Below are 25,354 nucleotides of genomic sequence, written 5' to 3'. Positions count from 1 at the left end.
AAATGGGCAGAGGAACAGAATAGACATTTTTTTCAAAGACATACAAATGGTCAACAGACGCCTGAGAAGATGCTCAACATCACTAATCATCAGGGAACTTCAAATCACACCTGTCAGAATGACTATCATTAACAGAAAACAAATAACAAGCGTTGGTGAGGATGTATGGAAAAGGGAACCCTTTTGTGTACTGTCGGTGGGAATGTAATCGGTATAGATAACTGTGGAAAACATGAAGTTTGCTCAAAAAAAAAATAAATAAATAAAAATAGAACTTCCATATGATACAGCACAAAAACACTAAATCAGAAGGATATATTATACACTCCAACTCTCATTGAAGCATTATTCACAATAACCAAGATATGAAAGACACATAAGTATTCATCAGTGGATGAATGGATAAAGAAAATGTGGTATGTATGTACATCATGAGAAATGCTGGACTGGAAGAAACAAAAGCGGGAATCAAGATTGCTGGGAGAAATATCAATAACCTCAGATATGCAGATGACACCACCCTTATGGCAGAAAGTGAAGAGGAACTAAAAAGCCTCTTGATGAAAGTGAAAGTGGAGAGTGAAAAAGTTGGCTTAAAGCTCAGCATTCAGAAAATGAAGATCATGGCATCCGGTCCCATCACTTCATGGCAAATAGATGGGGAAACAGTGTCAGACTTTATTTTTGGGGGCTCCAAAATCACTGCAGATGGTGACTGCAGCCATGAAATTAAAAGACACTTACTCCTTGGAAGGAATGTTATGACCAACCTAGATAGCATATTCAAAAGCAGAGGCGTTACTTTGCCAACAAATGTTCGTCTAGTCAAGGCTATGGTTTTTCCTGTGGTCATGTATGGATGTGAGAGTTGGACTGTGAAGAAGACTGATCGTCAAAGAATTGATGCTTTTGAACTGTGGTGTTGGAGAAGACTCTTGAGAGTCCCTTGGACTGCAAGGAGTTCCAACCAGTCCATTCTGAAGGAGATCAACCCTGGGATTTCTTTGGAAGGAATGATGCTAAAGCTGAAACTCCAGTACTTTGGCCACCTCATGCGAAGAGTTGACTCATTAGAAAAGACTCTGATGCTGGGAGGGATTGGAGGCAGGAGGAGAAGGGGACGGCAGAGGATGAGATGGCTGGATGGCATCACTGACTCGATGGACGTGAGTCTGAGTGAACTCCTGGAATTGGTGATGGACAGGGAGGCCTGGCGTGCTGCGATTCATGGGGTCGCAAAGAGTCGGACACGACTGAGCAACTGATCTGATCTGATCTGATCTGATGTATATATGTAATAGAGCATTATTCAACCATTAAAACTCATGTCATTTGTGACAACATGGATGAATCTAGAAAGTATTTTGCTAAGTTAAATAAATGAGACAAAGACAGCAACTGTAGTTTCTCATATCCAGAATCTAAAAACCAAAAGAAAACAAAAACAGACTCAGAGCTACAGAGAACAAAAAAGTGGTTGACAGAGGGGAGGTCAGTGAATGAAAAAGGTAAAAAGGATCAGGAGATAGAAACCTCCAGTTTTAAAACAGGTAAATCATGTGGATGTAATATACAGCATAAAAGATATAGTTAATAATATTGTGATAACTTATATGGTTGTATATGGTTACTGGAGTTATCATGGTGGTGATCATTTCATAATGTATCAAAATGTCAAATCACAATAAAGTATATCTGCAACAAACATAATATTGTACATCAACTACATTTCAATTAGAAAAAAAAATTTACATTGAAATATGACATTTTAAAGCCCAATTTCTCAGAGAACATCAAACTACTGATTGACCATGTTTATAGTATTTTTCTCTGTGACCTTATCCAAGATCATCATGCTTCATATTTACTAACTTTTGCTGTCACTGTTAATTGTGAACTGACACCAAAATGGTCCCTTCTATTGCTAAAATTTATCATGAAATAACTGTATTACCAGAACATTCACAAAGTGATGCTGTCATCAGGATGATGTTTTGCCACATTGGGAAAAGAAAGTGTTGGTGAAAAATAAAATAAAATTAGCCTTGAAAATTGCCTCCAGGACTGTGTAAATAATACAAAATGTAGAGACAGTTCAGTTTGAAGCTCTTTTAAGGCAGAACTACAACATATGTCATCTTAAATACTTACAGTTTTAACTGCACTTAGTAGCTACTGTAGCTTCAGAAATTTAAGAAAAGATAGTGCAACAAATTTTGAAGTCAATTTTCTTTGAAATTAGCATCTTACCTTTATTGTCCTTTTCCCCTTGGATTTCTGCTGATTTAGGATAAAATGTAGGCAAAGGAAGCAAAGGAAAACAAAACAAAAACAAAAAATCAGTTTCAATTTGTTATTGCAAGTACATTAAAAAAATGTCAATATTCTCAGTGCAATAATACACAATTTTGGTCTTCTAGTGAAACTATTTTTATTTGTTGCATTCTTCAGTGGTTTCAGGAAAAGTGTATAACAACATTGTAAATATCATGCAACAACATTTAGAAGAATATGAAGCCTTCGATTGGCATCAAAAATTGTTATATGCTTAGCTCACATAGGTATTACCCAAGAAAAGACATCTTTCCAGTAAGATATTCTCCTATTATATCATTTATTTTCCATTCATTTTATAATGGATGAGTTTGTATATTTTTGAGATTAGTTATTTGTCAGTTGCTTCATTTGCTCTTATTTTCTCCCATTCTGAAGGCTGTCTTTTCACCTTGCTTATAGTTTCCTTTGTTGTGCAGAAGCTTTTAAGTTTAATTAGGTCCCATTTGTTTAGTTTTGCTTTTATTTCCAATATTCTTGGAGGTGGGTCATAGAGGATCCTGCTGTGATGTATGTCAGAGAGTGTTTTGCCTATGTTCTCCTCTAGGAGTTTTACAGTTTCTGGTCTTATGTTTAGATCTTTAATCTATTTTGAGTTTACTTTTATGTATGGTGTTATAAAGTGTTCTAGTTTCATTCTTTTACAAGTGGTTGACCAGTTTTCCCAGCACCACTTGTTAAAGAGATTGTCTTTAATCCATTGTATATTCTTGCCTCCTTTGTCAAAGATAAGGTGTCCATATGTATGTGGATTTTTCTCTGGGCTTTCTATTTTGTTCCATTGATCTATATTTCTGTCTTTGTGCCCGTACCATACTGTCTTGATGACTGTGGCTTTGTAGTAGAGCCTGAAGTCAGGCAGATTGATTCCTCCAGTTCCTATCTTCTTTCTCAAGATTGCTTTGGGTATTTGAGTTTTTTTTTGTATTTCCATACAAATTGTGAAATTATTTGTTCTAGCTCTGTGAAGAATACCATTGGTAGCTTGATAGGGATTGCATTGAATCTATAAATTACTTTGGGTAGTATACTCATTTTCACTATATTGATTCTTCCAATCCATGAACATGGTATATTTCTCCATCTATTAGGGTCCTCTTTGATTTCTTTCACCAGTGTTTTATAGTTTTATATATATATTTCTTTAGTTTCTTTAGGTAGATATATTCATAAGTATTTTATTCTTTTTTTTAATTTTATTTTATTTTTAAACTTTACATAATTGTATTAGTTTTGCCAAATATCAAAACGAATCCACCACAGGTATACATGTGTTCCCCATCCTGAGCCCTCCTCCCTCATCCGTCACCATTTCATTGCAATGATGAATGGAATTGTTTCCTTAATTTCTCTTTCTATTTTCTCCTTATTAGTGTATAGGAATGCAAGGGATTTCTGTGTGCTGATTTTATATCCTGCAACTTTACTATATTCATTGATTAGTTCCAGTAATTTTCTGGTGGAGTCTTTAGGGTTTTCTATGTAGAGGATCATGTCATCTGCAAACAGTGAGAGTTTTACTTCTTCTTTTCCAATTTGGATTCCTTTTATTTCTTTTTCTGCTCTGATTGCTGTGGCCAAAACTTCCAAAACTATGTTGAATAGTAATGGTGAAAGTGGGCACCCTTGTCTTGTTACTGACTTTAGAGGAAATGCTTTCACTTTTTCACCATTGAGGATAATGTTTGCCGTGGGTTTGACATATATAGCTTTTATTATGTTGAGGTATGTTCCTTCTATTCCTGAAGGCTTTCTCTGCATCTATTGAGATAATCATATGGTTTTTATTTTTCAATCTGTTAATGTGGTGTATTACATTGATTGATTTGCACATATTAAAGAACCCAATCAAAAAATGGGCCAAAGAACTAAATAGACATTTCTCAAAAGAAGACATACAGATGGCTAACAAACACATGAAAAGATGCTCAACATCACTCATTATCAGAGAAATACAAATCAAAACCACTATGAGGTACCATTTCATGCCAGTCAGAATGGCTGCGATCCAAAATTCTACAAGCATTAAATGCTGGAGAGGGTGTGGAGAAAAGGGAACCCTCTTAGACTGTTGGTGGGAATGCAAACTAGTACAGCCACTATGGAGAACAGCATGGAGATTCCTTAAAAAACTGGAAATAGAACTGCCTTATGATCCAGCAATCCCACTGCTGGGCATACACACTGAGGAAACCAGAAGGGAAAGAGACACGTGTACCCCAATGTTCATCGCAGCACTGTTTGTAATAGCCAGGACATGGAAGCAACCTAGATGTCCATCAGCAGATGAATGGATAAGAATGCAGTGGTACATATACACAATGGAGTATTACTCAGCCATTAAAAAGAATACATTTGAATCAGTTCTAATGAGGTGGATGAAACTGGAGCCTCTTATACAGAGTGAAGTAAGCCAGAAGGAAAAACACCAATACAGTATACTAATGCATATATATGGAATTTAGAAAGATGGTAATGATAACCCTGTATACAAGACAGCAAAAGAGACACTGATGTATAAATCAGTCTTTTGGACTCTGTGGGAGAGGGAGAGGGTAGGATGATTTGGGAGAATGGCATTGAAACATGTATAATATCATATATGAAACGAGTCGCCTGTCCAGGTTCGGTGCATGATACTGGATGCTTTGGGTTGGTACATTGGGACGGCCCAGAGGGATGGTATGGGGAGGGAGGAAGGAGGAGAGTTCAGGATGGGGAACACATGTATACCTGTGGCGGATTCATTTTGATATATGGCAAAACCAATACAATATTGTAAAGTTAAAATTAAAAAAAATAAAATGGATGAGTTTTTATCTCGAGCATAAACACATTTCTTAAAAAAAAAAAAATCTAAGCTGGTTGGAGATTCATGATTTAGGAGTAAACATAAATATATATACAGTTTTGGATACTATCCTTAAATACCTAATATTGACTTTTGTGGGTCTTAGGAACTCCTTAATTCAATTCTATTCAACTAAATTCTTTCTGCAGCCATCCTGGTCAAATCATTCTTTTTGCTTCTATTTAAGACTTCTTTTTTTCATCCCTTTCAACCTCAGGAAATGGGCAGTAAACTGATTTTGAAGACTCTGTAAGCATTTAGGCCATTTATCCCTTTAATTCATTCTCCTTTGTATGGGATGAATACATCACTTGATAAAGTATCATGTATCTAACATTTCTAGCTAATTATGGTCCCCAAAGTCTTTTCTCCTAATATTTTATCACACTTTCCTATAATAGTTACAGTTGTGTAAAAGTTTCTTTGAGCATCACAGAGAATTGGGGAGGAGATAGGGCTGAATTTGAAATAAGGGTATGTACAAAAAGTGATACAATAAATATAGTAAGAGAATGAATGCTGTTGTACAGTGCTTTGATACGATTTCTTATTTACTTGTTCATGACAAAGATTAAGTTGTTTTGATCTAAGAACAAAGCTTTTAAAAGTAATATTGTTTTGATAAGAGAATTGAAGTTGTTATGTCAAGATGTTATCATCAACATTTGCAACTGCTGATAAATACTCAGTAGTAGTTCAGATACTAAGGGGCACTCCTGGAGTCTTATCAGTTAAGAACAGATGAAGATGCAACTATGGCAAGGAGATATTAAGAGTACAAATATCCAGAGTCTATGAGAACCATCTGAGAGTGTTCAGTCCAGACAAGGTGACTCTTGCTGATCTAAATAGCTCTCTGACTTTGGAGTATTAACTCCTGCCTAGGAAGGTGGATCTCTGCTTAACAGTGGTGAAAATCAGGCGGTGGCCCGGAAGAAGGAGATTATCATGCTGGCCAGCATTAATGCCTTCATTTTCTAGTGATATGTTCTAGTAACAAGGGACTTTCATCTTTGCACTAACAACTGAATATCAGTTCTCAGTTGGCTAAGCTCTCTCTCCCAAAAGCCATCTTATAGAAATGTTAAGGAACTGTTGAAGGAAACCCACTGCTTTCGCCAGTTGCAATGATAACCTCTTGCCTGAGTTGTCTTGAAACAGGAGGTTTCACTCCTGTTTCATGTGATGCTGCCACTGAAAACTAACTGGGAGAATTCGGGAGGGGTCAAAGAAAGGGGGAGAAGATGATATGTCCTGTCAATCTCCCAGAAACCCTCACACTGGAAACCATCTTGGCTGAAAGATGTAAACATCACCAGGGAGGACCCTGAGTCAGATCAAATATAAGCCAAGAGAGATGATTGATCAGCAACAACCCAGAAGCTAAGCACATTATCATAAAACCTGAGACTGCACACCATGTGGCAGAGTAGTCCTTCTGGTTTCTCTTACCCTCCTGCCCTCCACCCAAGAGCCCATTTACAATAAAGTCTTTTGCTTTGTCAGTACATGTGTCTCCTTGGACATTTCATTTCCAAATGTTAGACAGGAGTCTACTCTCAGGCTCTGGAAGGGAGCCCCTTCCTGCAATAGAAAGGTACACCTCAGATAAATTTGGACCTTATCCCTTTGTCTGGAAAAATAGTATAATTAACCTATCATTGGTTTTGAGTATGTTATTTCTTTATTGGCTTATTAAGGGATATTATCTGTATGCTATTTGCTTGTGAAATCATAATTCCCAGAGTAGACCTGTGTTAAATAAAATATTAGCAAATATAATCTCATTCTCTGAGCATAATTTGCCTTGAAACAAAACAAAGGTTCTATATTTTGTTATCCAATGACGTATTCTCAGACCAAAAAGGGTATATCTATATATATTTTTTTCCTGTCATTTTAATATAACTTAAGTTTGCAAAATTGATATTTGACCCAGATATCCTGACATGGGCACAGTTCTATTACATAAGGAAATCAAAGTATGCTTGTTTTTCCTTTCCACTTTGGATAGTTATTTTTAGCCTTAATATTCATATTGTTCTTATGTGTTGATCAAATTCAGCCATCAATGGCTCTGTGTTAGAATTTCATTTGTCTTTGAAGGCATAGCCTGAACATAATGCTTTGAATAATCTCTTTGAAGAAAAAGTCCTTGGATTTTAATGTATTTAAACAATTGGTATTTATATCTCCCTTTATTATGAGTGATAATTCTTAAATAACAGGTTAAAAATGTCAACTTTCCTACAGAGAAAATACCATGTACAAAAAACACTCAAAAGTTTATCCATATCTAAGAATATGACATTCATGTCAATGTATGGCAAAACCACTACAATATTGTAAAGTAATTAGCCTCCAATTAAAATAAATAGATTTAAAAAATAAAAATACAATTCTTTATTTTATAGAATAACAATAGATCTTTCTATATTTGCTCCATTAGAATTTACTTTCAAGAACACAGTAGATATTAGTTAGATGTTTTACCACTTATTACTGAGCATGTCAAAATCCTTAGCAAGACAAGTGAAAATATGAAAACATTAGTTATATCTATCTTGGTAAATCAGTGAATTATTGAAAAATTAATGATAATATTTAAGGCTAGTCAAATATTGAGGAGAACACTTCTTTATCACTGCAGTGAAAAAAAGACAACTCCAGAATATGTGTTTATTTCATTAAATTATACATTTTAATTAAAAACAATAGCCTATGCTGTGCTACTTTTGCCCTTGTTTGAGAATTTCTACTGAGAAAAGCTCAAAATAGATCAAGTGGTAAATATTAAAATGATAGCTTTTGCATTTTTCTTACCACATAGACATAACACAATCTGTCACTATAAGTGGGCCATTCTCATGACAACTAGACAAGCATTAGAAATAAAAGAAAACACAGAAATACATTGGCAGGAATGTGAGTAGATTGTCAAATTGATACCAGATTTGATGATAGAAACATTTTTAAAAAATCAATTCTGGAAGGGAAAACACATGCTAAAAAGCAACTTATATTTTAATGAGGACATGGATTTTTAATCATTTTATGTTTTTTAAAATAACCCCAAGACTGATCTATACATCAGTGTCTCTTTTGCTGTCTCGTACACAGGGTTATTGTTTCCATCTTTCTAAATTCCATATATATGCGTTAGTATACTGTATTGGTGTTTTTCTTTCTGGCTTACTTCACTCTGTATAATAGGTTCCAGTGGACTCTGTGGGAGAGGGAGAGGGTGGGGAGATTTGGGAAAATAGCATTGAAACATGTATAATATCATGTATGAAACGAGTCGCCAGTCCAGTTTCGACGCACGGTACTGGATGCTTGGGGTTGGTGCACTGGGACGACCTAGAGGGAGGGAAGGGGAGGGAGGAGGGTGGAGGGTTCAGGATGGGGAACGCGGGTATACCTGTGGCGGATTCATTTCGATATTTGGCAAAACTAATACAATATTGTAAAGTTTAAAAATAAAATAAAATTTTAAAAAATAAAATAAAATAAAATAACCCCAAGAGATGAGTATTGAATCAACAAAATCACTGTCCAAACTAAATTATATATAGTGAAGGAGGGAGAAAAGTTCACCAGTCTGAACTTTATAAGCTCAGAAATTTCTATAATACACTAATCAAGTAGTTTTCACACATTCTTATCAACCTCTAGGTGTAAATAAATTCTCTTGCTACCAATAAATAAACATTTCTCCTGTTTTATCTAATTTTCAAGATTGATAGAGCTGATTGACTCATTAAAAAGAGGAGCAAGATATAGAGCATAAGAGAAGCAAGTTTGTTAATATCAATGAAATGATCCAACTAGGAGATCAACCTCAAATTTTAGTTAGCTCTCTTCTGTATCACACAGAATTAGCATAGTAGAATATGGTGGCAAATAAGTCATCACAGTGAAGAGTTATTCAAGTATACACTGAGGCTGTAACTGTATTGGTATAATTGAAAGAAATGATAATATTTCTTTGATCAAATGATTTTGGTGTTCCTCAATATCTATGTGGTTCTGTATTTTAGCTTTGTCTGTTTTCAATCTGTGCATTCAGAACAAACACAGCAAGAACAAAGTATGAGGTCAATACAAGAAGTTCTCTCTAACCCAAAAGAATATGGCCTCCCTGCAGGTTCTCTGAGAAATCCTAATTCCTTCTTTTACCCATCTCCAGGTTTATCACTTCTCTTCCTTTGCTTAAATGCGTACATTACAGTTGTTACCTTCATTCTGCCTTCATGTATTGCTGTTGCTTGCAGAGTATATGTCCTCTTGAGTATAACTGTTAAGAATTTATTTTTTACTATTTTTAAAATATATTTATTTATTAATTGAAGAATAATTACTTTACAGAGTTTGTTTTCTGTCAAACCTCAACATGAATCAGCCATAGGTATATGTATATCCCCTCCCTCTTGAACCTCCCTCCCATCTCCCTCCCCATCCCACTACTCTAGGTTGATACAGAGCCCCTGTTTGAGTTCCCTGAGACATACAGCAAATTCCCATTGGCTATCTATTTTATAAATGGTAATGTAAATTCCTATGTTACTGTCTCCATACATCTCACCCCTTCCTCCCCTCTCTCCATGTCCATAATCAATAAGGCTAATGATAGATGAAGTGTTAGTCACTCAGTCTTGTCTGACTCTTTGCAACCCCATTGACTGTAGCCTACCAGGCTCTTCTGTCCATGGGATTCTCCAGGCAAAAATACTGGAGTGGGCAGCCACTTCCTTCTCCAAGGGATCTTCCTGACCCAGGGATTAAACTTGGGTCTCCCGCATTGCAGGCAGATACTTTACCATCTGAGCCACCAGAGAAGCCCCAGTGATAGGCATAAGAACTAAAGTCAGAAGCCAGGGGCACCACATCTCTGAACACAGGTAACAGAAAGAGGAAGAAATATGTTAGAGAACAAAGACATCAGAGCTTATCCTTAATTACTACCCTGCCTCCTAATTAGGAAAGAAATAGAACATCATGTGTATAGAAACAATGCATTTAATAAGAATAGATAGAAGGATGGTAACAATAACCCTGTGTACAAGACAGCAAAAGAGACACTGATGTATAGAACAGTCTTATGGACTCTATGGGAGAGGGATAGGGTGGGAAGATTTGGGAGAATGACATTGAAACATGTAAAATATCATGTATGAAACGAGATGCCAGTCCAGGTTCGATGCACGATACTGAATGCTTGGGGCTAGTGCACTGGGACGACCCAGAGGGATGGTATGGGAGGGAGGAGGGAGGAGGGTTCAGATGGGGAACACATGTATACCTGTGGCGGATTCATTTTGATATTTGGCAAAACTAATACAATTATGTAAAGTTTAAAAATAAAATAAAATTAAAAAAAAGAATAGATAGATTTTAAAAGCTTATTACAATGATCACTCAATAAAGCATCGACCATCATTAATTTTTTTAACTGAATTATTATTATTGTCGGTTTACAATGTTGTGTTAGTTTCTGGTGTACAGCAAAGTGATTCAGTCATGCATACATATATATCTATTCTTTTCTTACTCTACCCTTATAGGTTATTACAAATATTGAGTATAGTTCCCTGTGTTATACAGTAGGTTATCTATTTTACATATAGTAGTCTGTATATGATAATCCAAAATTCTGAATTTGTCTCTCCCCTTTTTCCCCTTTGGTAACTGTACATTTGCTTTATATGTCTATGTGTCTATTTCTGTTTTGTATATAAATTCATGGGCTTCCCTGGTGGTTCAGTTGGTAAGGAATCTTCCTGCAATGCAGAAGACCCAGGTTCGATCCATGGGTCAGGAAGATCCCCTGGAGAAGGAAATAGCAACTCACTCCAATATTCTTCCCTGGGAACTCTCATGGACAGAGGAGCCTGATGGGCTATAGTCCATGGGGTCACAAGAGTCAGACATGACTTAGGGACTAAACAACCACCACCATATAAGTACATTTGTATCATTTTTTATTTTTTAGATTCTATATATAAGAAATATTGTATGATATTTGTCTTTCTCTCCCTGGCTTACATCACTTGGTATGATAATCTCTATGTACATCCAACTGTGACTCTGTTTTTGTCAGTTGGATCAGGTGTAATAGCAAATTGAGATGTTCACTGTGGTCAAAAATAACAAAAAGCACTTCTGATGGCACGAGCAGGGCTGTAAGGGTAACTTTTCTGAATTGCATAGTCAAAATGAAACATTTATGACTGTATACACAGAATACACATAAAATAAATATTTGTCTAACAAATGGCCAAAACTGGGTGAGAAGTTTAAAAAAAGAAATCTTTAAGGTGCATGTGTGTTTATAGTGTAACAAATTAGAAGCCTAAGGAATCAGGTCTAATATTAATACTATAGAAGGTAAGCTTACCACTCCCCCTAATATACACTTTAAAAATATCAGAATGTGGAGTATAATTTTTACTTGGTTTAAATTTCCATGTAACTACCATGGCCTGGTTTAATTTTTTTTTTTTTTTTTGGAGGCTGGTACACATGACTTTGTATTTCAGAAATTTATTCAATTATCAACTTAGAGTGTTGTTGGCTTCAGGGGAAAGATACTGGTGAATCTAATAAAAATAATAAACTTAAATGTATTAAACATGTTTACTATTTTCTTTCTAAAATATAAATCACCATTTCAAAAGAATACATTTATGAGAATGTATCTAGGTATTTTTATTGCCTTATTCTCTTTTTTTATAAATTTGAGAATTGACATAAAAGTTGTATACATAGTGTCAACTCATCAGTAAAGAGATTATGAAATTTGAAATCAGAAGATCATTGGGTTTCAGTCTTAAGTTCACAAGTAGCTATATGAACTTATCCAAGCAAAACTTTAGAAGGCTGTATCTTCCTCCTACACTAAAACCAGGGCATTAGCTACATTTAATGATGATCATGATGGGCTTCTCTGATGGTTCAGATGGTAAAGAATCTGCTTGCAGTGTGGGAGATCCAGGTTTGATCCCTGTGTCAGGATGATCCCCTGGAAAAGGAAATAGCAACCCACTCCAGTATTCTTTCTTGGAGAATTCCATGGACAGAGGAGCTTGGAGGGCTATAGTCCAAGGAGCCGCAAAGAGTTGGACACAACTCGGAGGCTACACTCAATGATGATGGTGGTAATGATTGTGACAATGACAGGAATAATATCACTATAACTTTCACTGCCACTGGTATCATCACCTTTCATTTACTGAGTGTGAAGCATTTCACTAAATGCTTTACAAGTATCATCTCACTGAACTGACATAGTGACACTTTGATGTGAGAAAATTATTAATCTCATTTTACAAAGAGGAATATGTGAATCAAAGAGGTGAAAGAACTTATTTAGTCACTCTACTTGTAAGGTATAGAAGTTTTCAACTCAGCTCTTCTGGATTCTAAAGTTTTGGAATGTAAGCTCCATGGCAGCACAAATTTTGTCATTTTGAGTTTTGAAATTCTGCTATATTCTTAATGCCTAAAAGAGTGCCTGGTACTAAGGAGACCTGCAATAAATATCTATAAATTGAATTAAATAACAAGATATTCCTCCATTTTTTAATTGCATAGATAATTAGAGCTGTGGCATAATTGACTATGACTCTTATTGGAAAGTACAAATTTTATAGCTTCAGTGATTGGATTCAACTGTTGCCTAGGTCACTTATTACCTATGTGACCCCAGGCATGCTTCTTCTTGTAATTTGGCTTAGTTTAATCATCTATAGAATAGAGAAATATGAGTTCCTACTTTACAGTATTTGTTACAAGGGTTAAAGTAAACTAGGAGCACTGAACAGTAGTTGTCAGTTTTAGTAGTATATATATGTATTAGTTATTGCTGGTGATTCATATTAACACATTTATTGATATATAACATATAATGTAGAATTCATCCATTTAAAGGATAAATTCAGTGTTCTTTTGTATATTCATAGGTATCTGCAACCATTATTATAGTCAGTTTTAGAGTATTTTGTCACCTCAAAAAAAACCCCACACCCTTTAACTGTCACCCCCAACCTTTCATTTCTCACAAGTTTAAGCAACCTCTAACCTACTTTCTTTTTATATTTCTCTGTTCTGGACTTATGAGTAAAATCACTTAATATGCAGCCTTTTGTGGCTGGTTTCTCTCATTTATCATAATGATTTAAAGATTTAGCTATGTTGCATCATGTTTCAGTAAGCCATTCATTTTTTATGTCCAAGTAATATTTCACTGTACAAATATACCATATTTTGTTTAAACACTCGTCAATTAATGGGAATTTGGGTTACTTACACCTTTTGGGTATAATGAATAATGTTACTTGTAAACACATACAGAGGTTTTTGCTTGGACATGTGTTTTCATTTCTCTTGGTTATACTTGTATACCTAGGAGTGAAATGGCTGAAAACTCTATGCTAAAACATTTGAGGAAATGCTAGATAGTTTTTCAAAACAGCTGCACTGTTTTACACTCCCATCAGTAGTGTACAAATGTTCCAATTTCTCCAAACCTTTCCCAACAATATAATTTTATTTTTAACTTATTAACTTTAGAATTAAAGACCCATGAAAATATAATATAATTAAATATTAGAATTAAGTATTAGAAAATTTATAATTAAATACCTGTCTAAATATTTTTTAAACTATATGCTGGAGTTCAAAATTATTTTAATTAGGTCTGTAAAACTATGGTACATGAACTATTCTACTATTAATATATGAACTTAACGTGGTATTCCTTGTTACTAAGAGATCAGTGAATAGATTGCCAAACTCATCCATTCAAAGGGTTGAAAAGTTACCTGTGTCTTGATATAGGTCTACCTTTGTGGTTCAGACAGTAAAGAATCTACCTGCAATGCAGGAGATCTGGGTTTGATCCCTGGATCAGGAAGAACCCCTGGAGAGGGGAATGACTACCCCCTCCAGTAGTCCAGATATGAATTTACACATAATTTGAAATACGTTAAGGAAATTCTCTCTGAATGAAACTTTTTAAAATGGTTGCCAAATTATTATTTATTCAAGTCCACCTACCATATAGTGTGTGTGTGCATGCTCAGTCATGTCTGACTTTTTGCAAACCCATGGACTATAGCCTGCCAGGTTCCTCTGTCCATGGGATTTTCCAGGTAAGAATACTGGAGTGGGTTGCCATTTCCTCCTCTAGGGGATATTCCTGACCCAGGGATCAAACACGCATCTCCTTTGTCTCCTGCATTCCAAGGATTCTTTACCCCTTGAGACATCAGGGGAGCCCATGGAACAATGACATTGCATTTGCTGAATATGGGGGAAAGGGATTGAGAGTACTTGATTAAATCCAGTTGAAATGATTTTTCATGGGTTCTGAATCTTGGAACATGCAGAGATTATATGCAGTACCAGAATGAGAGCCAAACTAAAGGGGAAAAAACAAAAAACAAAAAAACAAAAAACAGTGCTTTATTCAGAATTGGTACTAGAATTGATCTAACAATGCTAAACAAGAGTAAAATATTCTCAAAATGACCTAGAAGCAGAATATTATGGATGATACAAATCTATAGTTTCTTATCGAAGACAGGGTTGGGCTAGAATACTATTGCACTTGCTTTCACATCTTTCTGGCTTATTCAAAACCCTACTCTTACCCTGAAATATTCTTATACTGTGACAGTAACAAAAGCAATGCGACAAACACATCTGCTTTCTGAAAATATTGCACGTCAGTTGAAACAATGTATCATTTTTGTTTGAATTTTGCATAAAATACCTGTTTGCTGCTAAAAAATGTATGCCATTGTCTTTATCATCATTTTAAATTACAGATCATCTTAACATGTCCTTCTCATGAAATGTAAAAATCTGACAATGTTGCATTGTGTCTATTAAACTTATAGATGTTACAATATAAGCATCAAAGTACTAAAGTGATTATGAGAATAAACATCAGAATACAAATGATCTTTCTTTTTTTCTAGAACGAAAACATTTTTTAAAGTGCAGTAGCTACCAGACTGCTTACCTCTGTGAAGGCTTTTTTTTTTATATATAATAGATGAAAGCATAACTAGATCTATGATAAAATAAAAAATTAAAAGCAACCTATGTGTCTGCCTTTATATCAAACTCTAAGATAAACAAAGACTACTTGAAAGTAGTGTTATTAGTTCATTAGCATTGTTTCAAGTGAAGGTTAAATGTTAATCTTATATAAATACTAGTTAAGCATGTGACTTTCTGATTGTGACTTGAAACTAAGATTCTTAATTTATCCTTTGGCTTTAAACTAGTATTACCTAGCTTAGAGAAAAATAAGTTATTACAACTGTCTGATATCAATTGTCATTTCTGGCTTATTTTCTAGATGGGAAAAATATTCCTTTTTAAGATTATCATTCAATTTTCTTGAACTTTTAGCTGATTACTGATATATCCTCCCCTATTTCAAACTCCTCTAGCAATTCTATGCTGAATTTCTACTTTTCATGCATTTTCTGTGGAATTTCAGCTTTATTTCAAATCATTAAAAAAAAAAAAAAAAAAAACAGAGACTCGAATCCCTTCATTTTTCCCCCAGCTGAATGGATTGCCTTTAGGTTTGCGACATTCATTAAGCTTGTCTTAATAATGTCAATTCAAATAAGGCATAATAGTTTTAGTGGATAAAATAATGTACTCCAACAACTCATCTCCACTCCAAACTCAAAATTTGATCTTATTTGTAAAAAAAAAAATTTGAGATGTTAGTTAGATAAGGATCTTCAGTTGAAATCATCCTGGTTTTAGAGATGCCCTAAATCCAATAACTGGTGTCCTTTTAAGAAGAAACTTGAAAGTGTTAGTTGCTCAGTCATGTCTGACTCTTTGGGACCCCGTGGACTGTAACACATCAGGCTTCTTTGTCTATGGACTTCTCCAGGCAAGAATACTGGAGAGTGTTGCCATTCCCTTCTCCAGAGGATCTGCCCAGTGCAAGGATGGAATCCAGGTCTCCTGCATCGCAGGCAGATTCTTTACCAACTGAGAGGACACATATCAACAGAAAGAAGGTAGCCAAGTGATAGCAGGACAAGACTGGGGGGATGCAGCTACAAGCTAAAGAATGACAAAGATTGTCAAGTGCCCCCAGAAGCTGGAAGGAACAAGGGGCTCTCAGAGGCACTGAGGATACCTTTATTTCAGAATTTGAACCTGCAGAATCGTGAGAGTATAAATTTCTGTTGTTTTAGCCAATTTTGGGGGGTAATTTGTTCTGGTGCAAACAAATAGTGAAGGGACTATGCTCCCATTCCAACAAAAAAAAATACACAAAGATATAAAATAGATTGTTCTATTTTCTGGTAATCAAACCAAAATGCATTGAAAGATTATTGAACACCAATCACTGTATTTTATATAATATGTAAATTTTTGGAGGACTGGTATAATCATAAGCAAGAATATCATGCAATAGACACAGAATATCCAGTTTTGAATAAATAGATACAGGTTCCAGTTTCAGATCTTTTGCTCATCCGTAAAACATTTGGCAGAACCCTCTTTGGTACTATGTACACATACTCTAAATTATAGAAAAATGAATGGAATAAGGCCCTTGCCCAAAAGGATCTCAGAGTTTAATAGGGAAGCCAGAGGTAGTAATCAATAAATACAATATTACATATTAAGTGTTACAATGGGCAGATGAATAAAATACTATCATACCATAAGAGAGCAAGTAGCTGTTTAATGCTGAGCAAGTCCTTTGAGATCTCTGAATCTGTTTAATGATCTGTAAAATGGAGATAACAATAACAGTTCATAGCCTTCCTACCTCTGGAGATTATTTTGAAGATGAAATAAAATAAAATCCTCTTCCTCTGATCCCTCCTTTCTTCTATATTTTTCTTTCCCAACTATTTTGAAAATCTACTATTTTAAGAGTCTTATGAATCAGACTCTCTCTTAGGTATTTAATATGCATTATTTGAATTATCCTTAAAATAGTTCATCATGATAAATGAAATTGTGCTGATATTACATATTCGGAAATCAAGGTGCGGAGATTTATACTATGTGCCCAAATTGCGTAAATCAGGAAGGAAATATTCTTTTCATCTAAGCCTGTTGTTAAGTCTTAGGTATAAATACATGAAAAATAAATATTATACTACTAGAAGTTAATGTTCTATGTACCTCAATACCTAATAATAAATTAGATGATGAACAATTCCAACTAGATAAATATTATATATTCCCTATAGTACCTTATTAGCTCAGAAAGAACATTCTTATGTGTTGTTTCTATAAAGTAGTCATAGGAATTGATTTTAATGGTAGTCAATTACATTTGTATTTACCTATTGGATTTCTCTAAGCTAATTTTCCCTTAAAATTTACAATTACATTTATATTAACTGTAAGAATATTCAGTGTTTTTACATATGCAAGCAACATGGCCAGCTGTATAATGTGGAGCCTCCAGTATTAGTTTATTTTATATAATGTAGGCAAACTACTATTTTGTTGCTGTTCAGTCACTAAGTCATGACAACTCTTTGCCAGCTCATGGACTGTAGCATGCCAGGTTTCCTTGTTTTTCATTATCTCCCAGACTTTGCTCAAATTCATGTCCACTGAGTCAGTGATAGTATTTAACCATCTCATCCTCTGATGGCCTCTTGTCTTTTTACCTTCAATCTTTCCCAGCATCAGGGGCTCAGTCTCTTAGTTGTGTCTGATTCTTTATGGCCTCATGGAACGTAGCCTGCCATGTTCCTCTGTCCATGTGATTCTCCAGGAAAGAATACTGGACTGTGTTGCCATACTCTCCTCCAGGGTATCTTCCAGACCCAGGAATCAAACCCACATCTCTTGCATTTCCTGCATTAACAGGCGGATTATTTACCACTTGCACCACTTGGGAAGACAAGACTATAATTGGCCAATTTTCCAATTTAAGCATTTTAATTCTTGTTCAGTTTCCATCTGGTGAATTCAGATGCAGCATATATGTAAAGAGAGCATCTTATTTGTGGAGAAAAGACCAAGGATTCGCAATCGTGTTCCTCTTCAGGGTAAGAAGGACTATTCAGTGTGACAATGCTGGGAAAATACAGCCTAGAATGAATTCTTGCTTATTCCATCTCCTATAACTTCTTCATCCATTCATTCACCAGGCTAGTTATTAAGATACAGTGATCGCCAAGATAGAAGCAATCATCTTTTTGCTTACAGAGATTATAGTATTCATAAAGGGATAGATAAGAATATAGATAATTACAATACTTGTGATCTCAAAATAGTTTGGCAGCTTTTTACTCAATAATAGAAGTAACCTTTATAATTTCATTTCCCAGAGAATAATTTCTAATCATTTAGTTACAGCTTTGTTAGTGTTAGCAGCTCAGTCTTGTCCAACTCTTTGTGACAACAGAGTTATAATGTGAACATTAACTAATAGTACAACTGAATATTTACTGTAGCTAAACTCCAATATCTATGATGCTGCCAGATTTCTATAATATGAAAATAAAAGCACTCCTCCTAATTGATCTACGAAGTCTTGAATTATCAAGAACTTACATTAAAACTGCATAAGATGGGGTCTGAGTTTTATTTAAAAAGGCATTTCATTCCCCTAGAGGCTCATCTGCCTCAGCTGTCTTCCCAGTATTTAGCTCTTCATCAAGTAGTTAGCATTTCCCATCTGTTGTGGGTTTTAGTTCTACTGAAGTATCTAAGATATTTTAAGCTTGTACATTTTTTACTGCTTTGTGAATCTACCATATAGATTTTCATATTTTTTTTTCCAATTTATCACATTGACACATTTAACCACATTGGCATTGTTATTTTGAGCGTCCAATTCCACATAAAACAGTGGATGGTTTCATTTATCTCTCTGGGTGCATTTATTCTCAGCAGAGCTCTGTATACAGGACATTTTTATTTTTATGATTGGTTATTTATCCTTGTTTTTAGAAGAATGAGAGAGTTGTAATTATTGGGAGCTTTAACTATAGAATTTTATCAGTCAACAAATATTTATTGAGCATCTACTATGTGACAGGCATGGTACTTAGGATCATGGGTTCTGGAAGTAAACTGCTTAGCTTAAAACTCAGCTCTACCATTTATTAATTGAGTGACCTTGGGCCAGTTGCTTAACTTCTCTATTTCCTGCTTGAGCTTGTCTATCTGTAAAACACCAAGAATAAAAATAGCAGCTCTATAATAGGGTGTTTGTGAGGGCTAATTGAGTTAATACAGTTGAGCATTTAGCGCTATCATACAGTGAGCTCTCAACAAACACTGTATGTTATTGTTAATATCAATATCGTAATCATTATTTTAACTATGCACTGGGAAACCTTGAGTACACTATAACAGAAAAGGAAAAATCTTACAATCCACTGACCAAGTCAGTTACTAAAAAATACTTAGAGATTATCAGTGAATTAAATGCTGATATATAAGAAAGTGCCTTGAGTCATAGTAAAAGACTGTGAGAAGGAAAACTTTTGCTTTGAGCTCCCAAGTGAATCACTATCTCATAAAAATGAATTATAGAAAACTGAATAATATTGATCTAGTTTGCCTGAAACATATAATATAAAGTCCCAGTTAAAAAAAAAAAAATCAAACATTTTATTCAGCTAGTGACTGTGGTCCAAAAGTAAAAAGTTAAGTTTATTAAGGGCTTTAAACATTTATAAATCTCCAGAGCCACAAGATTTAATACATGGCCCTTAATGTTAAATCAAGTAGTGAAACAGAGGTTTCTATCTTGGGCTCATGGGATCAGAATCTTGGCCCAGATGATAAGCTCTTTATCATATTCATTCTAACTGTGGCTCATCTTGAAATGATTAGATCTATTGTTAGGAAGAGACCTTGTCAGCACTAAGGATGCAGTGATTAATAGAAAATTCAGTATAATTCCTTTGGATATATGTTTAAAATCTCAATTGAGACCTGGACCACATTATTAAGTGATTAAAGAAATTGTAATTGCCACCCTTTATTCACATTCAACAACTAATTAATTAATCATTGCAAGAAAAGAATAGCAGAAAGCAAAATATTTTATAACTAATATTTTACAGATAGATAGCAAAAAATTAAAATGGGCTACAGGAATAATGCTTGATATCATAAGCCAGAAAAAAAAAAAATCATCAGAAATGCTCTAACAAAATCTGGTTTAATTTCAGTGAAGGTCAAATTTACCCTTGGGACCACTCTTTTTTTTTTTTCTTTGTTTCACTATTATGGCAAACTTAGCTTTGTTTTGTTTGTTTTTACTCCAATAAAAGGTAGAAAGTGACTTTCAGTCAGCCCTGCCTGATAATCTCCAAAAGCTTTATCTTAATAGCATGCTGTTTGTAGGTGAGTTAACAGTCTGACATGTTTGTTCAGCACAAAGACATGTTCAAGGTTGTAGCATACCGATATTAAAAGATCAGGACTATCTCAGTGTTTCCCTAAAGTTGAATGGTTGTAGGAAGACCTACAGGCATAGATTTGGATTACCATGATATTGAATGGTTTGCCTTGGAAACGAACAGAGATCATTCTGTCGTTTTTGAGATTGCATCCAAGTACTGCATTTCGGAATCTTTTGTTGACTATGATAGCTACTCCAGTTCTTCTAATGGATTCCTGCCCACAGTAGTAGATATAATGGTCATCTGAGTTAAATTCATCCATTCCAGTCCATCTTACTTCACAGATTCCTAGAATGTCGATGTTCACTCTTGCCATTTCCTGTTTGACCACTTCCAATTTGCCTTGATTCATGGACCTAACATTCTAGGTTCTTATGCAATATTGTGTCGGGAGACACATTAGGCATTACTGACAAAATGGAGGCACAGCCCCAGACCCCTCTCCTCATTCAGCAGGCACGGTCCTGGGATGAAGGAGTTAGGCCTTGAAATTCTGACTTGTCTTTTTCTCTCCTCGGCTGAGTTGACTGAAAAGGAATATTAAGGTGCTTATTGTTCTTGAGAGGAATATGAGAAGGCACAAAGCCTTCTGTGGCTGTGCTCAGAAAATAATTCATAAAGTTAATCATTGACATTTGTTCAAGGACTTTTACAGAAGAGTGTTCCAGGATGAGCACATAGGCTGTAGCTTGAGGCCAAGGGAGGGATTGCTATCTGAAGCCTATTTGTGAGGAGAATGTTTATGGCAAAGGAGTTTACTGAATTTAGGGCTTAGAAATAATTAAAACAGAAGTTAAAGATTTAAGGAATGTTGTAAATTTAGCATATTTTACTATAGCTTATAGAAGTTAAGAATTTTTAGAGACACTATAGTTAGAAGCCTTTTTAAGAGATAGTGAGCTCAGGATAGCATATTGAAAAGCAGAGACATTACTTTGCCAACAAAGGTCCGTCTAGTCAAGGCTATGGTTTTTCCAGTGGTCATGTATGGATGAGAGAGTTGGACTGTGAAGAAGGCTGAGAGCCGAAGAATTGATGCTTTTGAACTGTGGTGTTGGAAAAGACTCTTGAGAGTCCCTTGGACTGCAAGGAGATCCAACCAGTCCATCCTAAAGGATATCAGTCCTGGGATTTCTTTGGAAGGAGTGATGCTAAGGCAGAAACTCCAGTAGTTTGGCTACCTCATGCGAAGAGTTGACTCACTGGAAAAGACTCTGATGCTGGGAGGGATGGGGGCTGGAGGAGAAGGGGACGACAGAGGATGAGATGGCTGGATGGCATCACTGACTCGATGGATGTGAGTCTGAGTGAATTCCGGGAGTTGGTGATGGACAGGGAGGTCTGGCCTGCTGTGATTCATGGGGTAGCAAAGAGTCAGACACAACTGAGCAACTGAACTGAGCTGAACTGAACTGAGCTCAGGATGTTAGGGGCAAACAGGATTTAAGAAGATAAGTAGTAAACTGAGGAATGTAGCATGAGTTACAATGTAATCACAAGTTAACTATAGGACACATTACAGGAGGGAGATAATAGATGATAAGGCTGATTCCGAGAGAATCACTGAAGTAGGAACTCTGTTTGAAGAGCAACAATGATTTATGGAGATAATAAATCTAGGAGAGGGGGAACTGAAAATGTCAAACCTCTGACTTAATGTTTTTGTAAAAGTATAAAAGAAAATCTTAAACTTGAAATAAACAGGCAGTCCAAGAAAAATGAGAGGCTGTCTCATTACTCGCTGACACCATTCATCTCTTCAGGTTGAATCCCTGGCTGCTGGAGCTGGACCCCAGCCATATTGCTCTTTATACCACCGGGCCTTGCTTTTATCACCAGTCCCATCCAAAATTGGGTGTTATTTCTGCTTTGGCTCCTTCCCTTTATTCTTTCTGGAGTTATTTCTCCAGTGATCTCCAGTAGCATATTGGGCACCTACCGACCTGGGGAGTTCATCTTTCAGTGTCCTAACTTTCTGCTTTTACATACTGTTCATGGGGTTCTCAAGGTAAGAATACTGAAGTGGTTTGCCATTCCCTTCTCCAGTGGACCACATTCAGTCACCAGACCACTCAGGTATTACCTAAATCAAATCCCTTATGATTATACAGTGGAAGTGAGAAATAGATGTAAGCGACTAGATCTGATAGAGTGCCTGATGAATTATGGACGGAGGTTCATGACACTGTACAGGAGACAGGAATCAAGACCATCCCCAAGAAAAAGAAATACAAAACAGCAAAATGGCTGTCTGAGGAGACCTTACAAATAGCTGTGAAACTAAGAGAGCAAAAACAAAAGGTGAAAAGGAAAGGTATACCCATTTAAATGCAGAGTTCCAAAGAATAGCAAGGAGAGATAAAAAAGCCTTCCTCAGAGATCAATGCAAAGAAATAGAGGAAAACAATAGAATGGGAAAGACTAGAGATCTCTTCAAGAAAATTAGAGATATCAAGGGAACATTTTATGCAAAGATGGGCTCAATAAAGGACAGAAATTGGATGGACCTAACAGAAGCAGAAGATATTAAGAAGAGGTGGCAAGAATACACAGAAGAACTGTAGAAAAAGATCTTCATGACCGAGATAATCATGATGGTGTGCTCACCTAGAGCTAGACATTATGGAATGTGAAGTCAAGTGAGCCTTAGGAAGAATCACTATGAACAAAGCTAGTGGAGGTGATGGAATTCCAGTTGAGCTATTGTCAATCCTAAAAGATGATACTGTCAAAGTGCTGCACTCAATATGTCAGCAAATTTGGAAAACTCAGCAGTGGCCACAGGACTGGAAAAGGTCAGTTTTCTTTCCAATCCCAAAGAAAGGTAATGCCAAAGAATCCTCAAACTACTGCACAATTGCACTCATCTCACACACTAACAAAGTAATGCTCAAAAATCTCCAAGTGAGGCTTCAGCAATACGTGAACCATGAACTTCCAGATGTTCAAGCTGGTTTTAGAAAAGGCAGAGGAACCAGACATCAAATTGCCACATCTGCTGGCTCATCAAAAAAGCAAGGAAGTTCCAGAAAATCATCTATTTCTGCTTTATTGACTGTGCCAAAACCTTTGATGCTGTGCATCACAATAAACTGTGGAAAATTCTGAAAGAGATGGGAATACCAGATCACCTGACTTGCCTCTTGAGAAACCTATATGCAGGTCAGGAAGCAACAGTTAGAACTGGACATGGAACATCAGACTGGTACCAAATAGGAAAAGGAGCACGTCAAGGCTGTATATTGTCACCCTGCTTATTTAACTTATATGCAAAATACATCATGAGAAATGCTGGGCTGGAAGAAGCACAAGCTGGAATCAAGATTGCTGGGAGAAATACCAGTAACCTCAGATATGCAGATGACACCACCCTTATGGCAGAAAGTGAAGAACAACAAAAGAGCCTCTTGATGAAAGTGAAAGAGGAGAGGGAAAAAGTTGGCTTAAAGCTCAACATTCAGAAAACTAAGATCATGGCATCTGGTCCCATCACTTCATGGCAAATAGATGGGGAAACAGAAGAAATAGTGGCTGACTTTATTTTTCTGGGCTCCAAAGTCACTGAAGATCTTAATTGCAGCCATGAAGTTAAAAGACACTTACTCCTTGGAAGGAAAGTTATGACCAACCTAGACAGCATATTAAAAAGCAGAGACATTACTTTGTCAACAAAAGTCTGTCTAGTCAAGTCTGTGGTTTTTCCAGTGGTCATGTATGGATGTGAGAGTTGGACTGTGAAGAAAGCTGAGTGCCAAAGAATTGATGGTTTTGAACTGTGGTGTTGGAGAAGACTCTTGAGAGTCCCTTGAACTGCAAGGAGATCCAACCAGTCCATCCTAAAGGAGATCAGTCCTGGGTTTTCATTGGAAGGACTGAGGCTGAAGCTGAAACTCCAATACTTTGGCCACCTGATGCAAAGAGCTGACTCATTTGAAAAGACCTTGATGCTGTGAAAGATTGAGGGCAGGTGGAGAAGGGGACTACAGAGGATGAGATGGTTGGATGGCATCACTGACTCAATGGAGATGGGTTTAGGTGGACTCCATGAGTTTGTGATGGACAGGGAGGCCTGGCATGCTGCAGTTCATGGGGTCACAATGAATCGGACATGAATGAGCAACTGAACTGATACTGTTCCCTCCCATTACGAAGCTTACACTGCCTCTTATCCTCATCCATCAGAGGGCAGACAGAATAAAAACCACAATCACAGAAAACTAACCAAAATGATCACATGGATCACAGCCTTGTCTAACTCAATGAAATTATAAGCCATGCCATGTAGGCACCCCCCCCCCCCCAGCCCAAGGCACAAAAGTCATGGTGGAGAGTTCTGACAAAATGTGGTCCATTGGAGAAGGGAATGGCAAACCACATCTGCATTCTTGCCTTGAGGATCCTATGAACAGTATGAAAAGGCAAAAGTATATGACACTGAACCATAAACCTCCCAGGTTGGTAGGTGTCCAATACGCTACTGGATAAGATCAGAGAAATAGCTCTAGAAGGAGAAAAGAGACTGAGCCAAAGCAGAAATTATGCCCAGTTGTAGATGTTTCTGGTGGTGAATGTATAGTCCAATGCTGTAAAGAATAATCCTGCATAGAAAACTGGTGAATGAATCAAGGTAAATTGGAAGTGGTCAAACAGGAGTTGGTAAGAATGAACATTATAACCCTGACCCAACACTAACCAAAAGCAATGTTAATAAAACAAAACCATAATACTAACCAAT

The 25,354-nt window shown here is 36.1% G+C and overlaps 1 protein-coding gene across 5 annotated transcripts in view; it reads right to left on the bottom strand.

Moving 5' to 3' along the window:
• The window catches only part of PCDH11X (protocadherin 11 X-linked), a 999,015-nt gene that overhangs the window by 509,111 nt on the left and 464,550 nt on the right, over positions 1-25,354 (bottom strand). For 3 of the 5 annotated variants that reach the window (XM_070784431.1, XM_070784434.1, XM_070784435.1), the window contains exon 5: positions 2,251-2,280. The exons of 1 other annotated variant lie outside the window; for it this stretch is intronic. In XM_070784431.1, the coding sequence (XP_070640532.1) occupies positions 2,251-2,280 (30 nt within the window). The remainder of the gene's footprint in view (positions 1-2,250; positions 2,281-25,354) is intronic. One more of the 5 variants, XM_070784432.1, reaches the window with a different exon arrangement.

This window comes from Bos indicus, chromosome X, assembly GCF_029378745.1.
Source record: "Bos indicus isolate NIAB-ARS_2022 breed Sahiwal x Tharparkar chromosome X, NIAB-ARS_B.indTharparkar_mat_pri_1.0, whole genome shotgun sequence".
In the NCBI taxonomy this organism is placed as follows: Eukaryota; Metazoa; Chordata; class Mammalia; order Artiodactyla; family Bovidae; genus Bos; species Bos indicus.
Note: the sequence above shows the minus strand (reverse complement) of the source record. Positions and strands in the feature narration are given on the sequence as shown.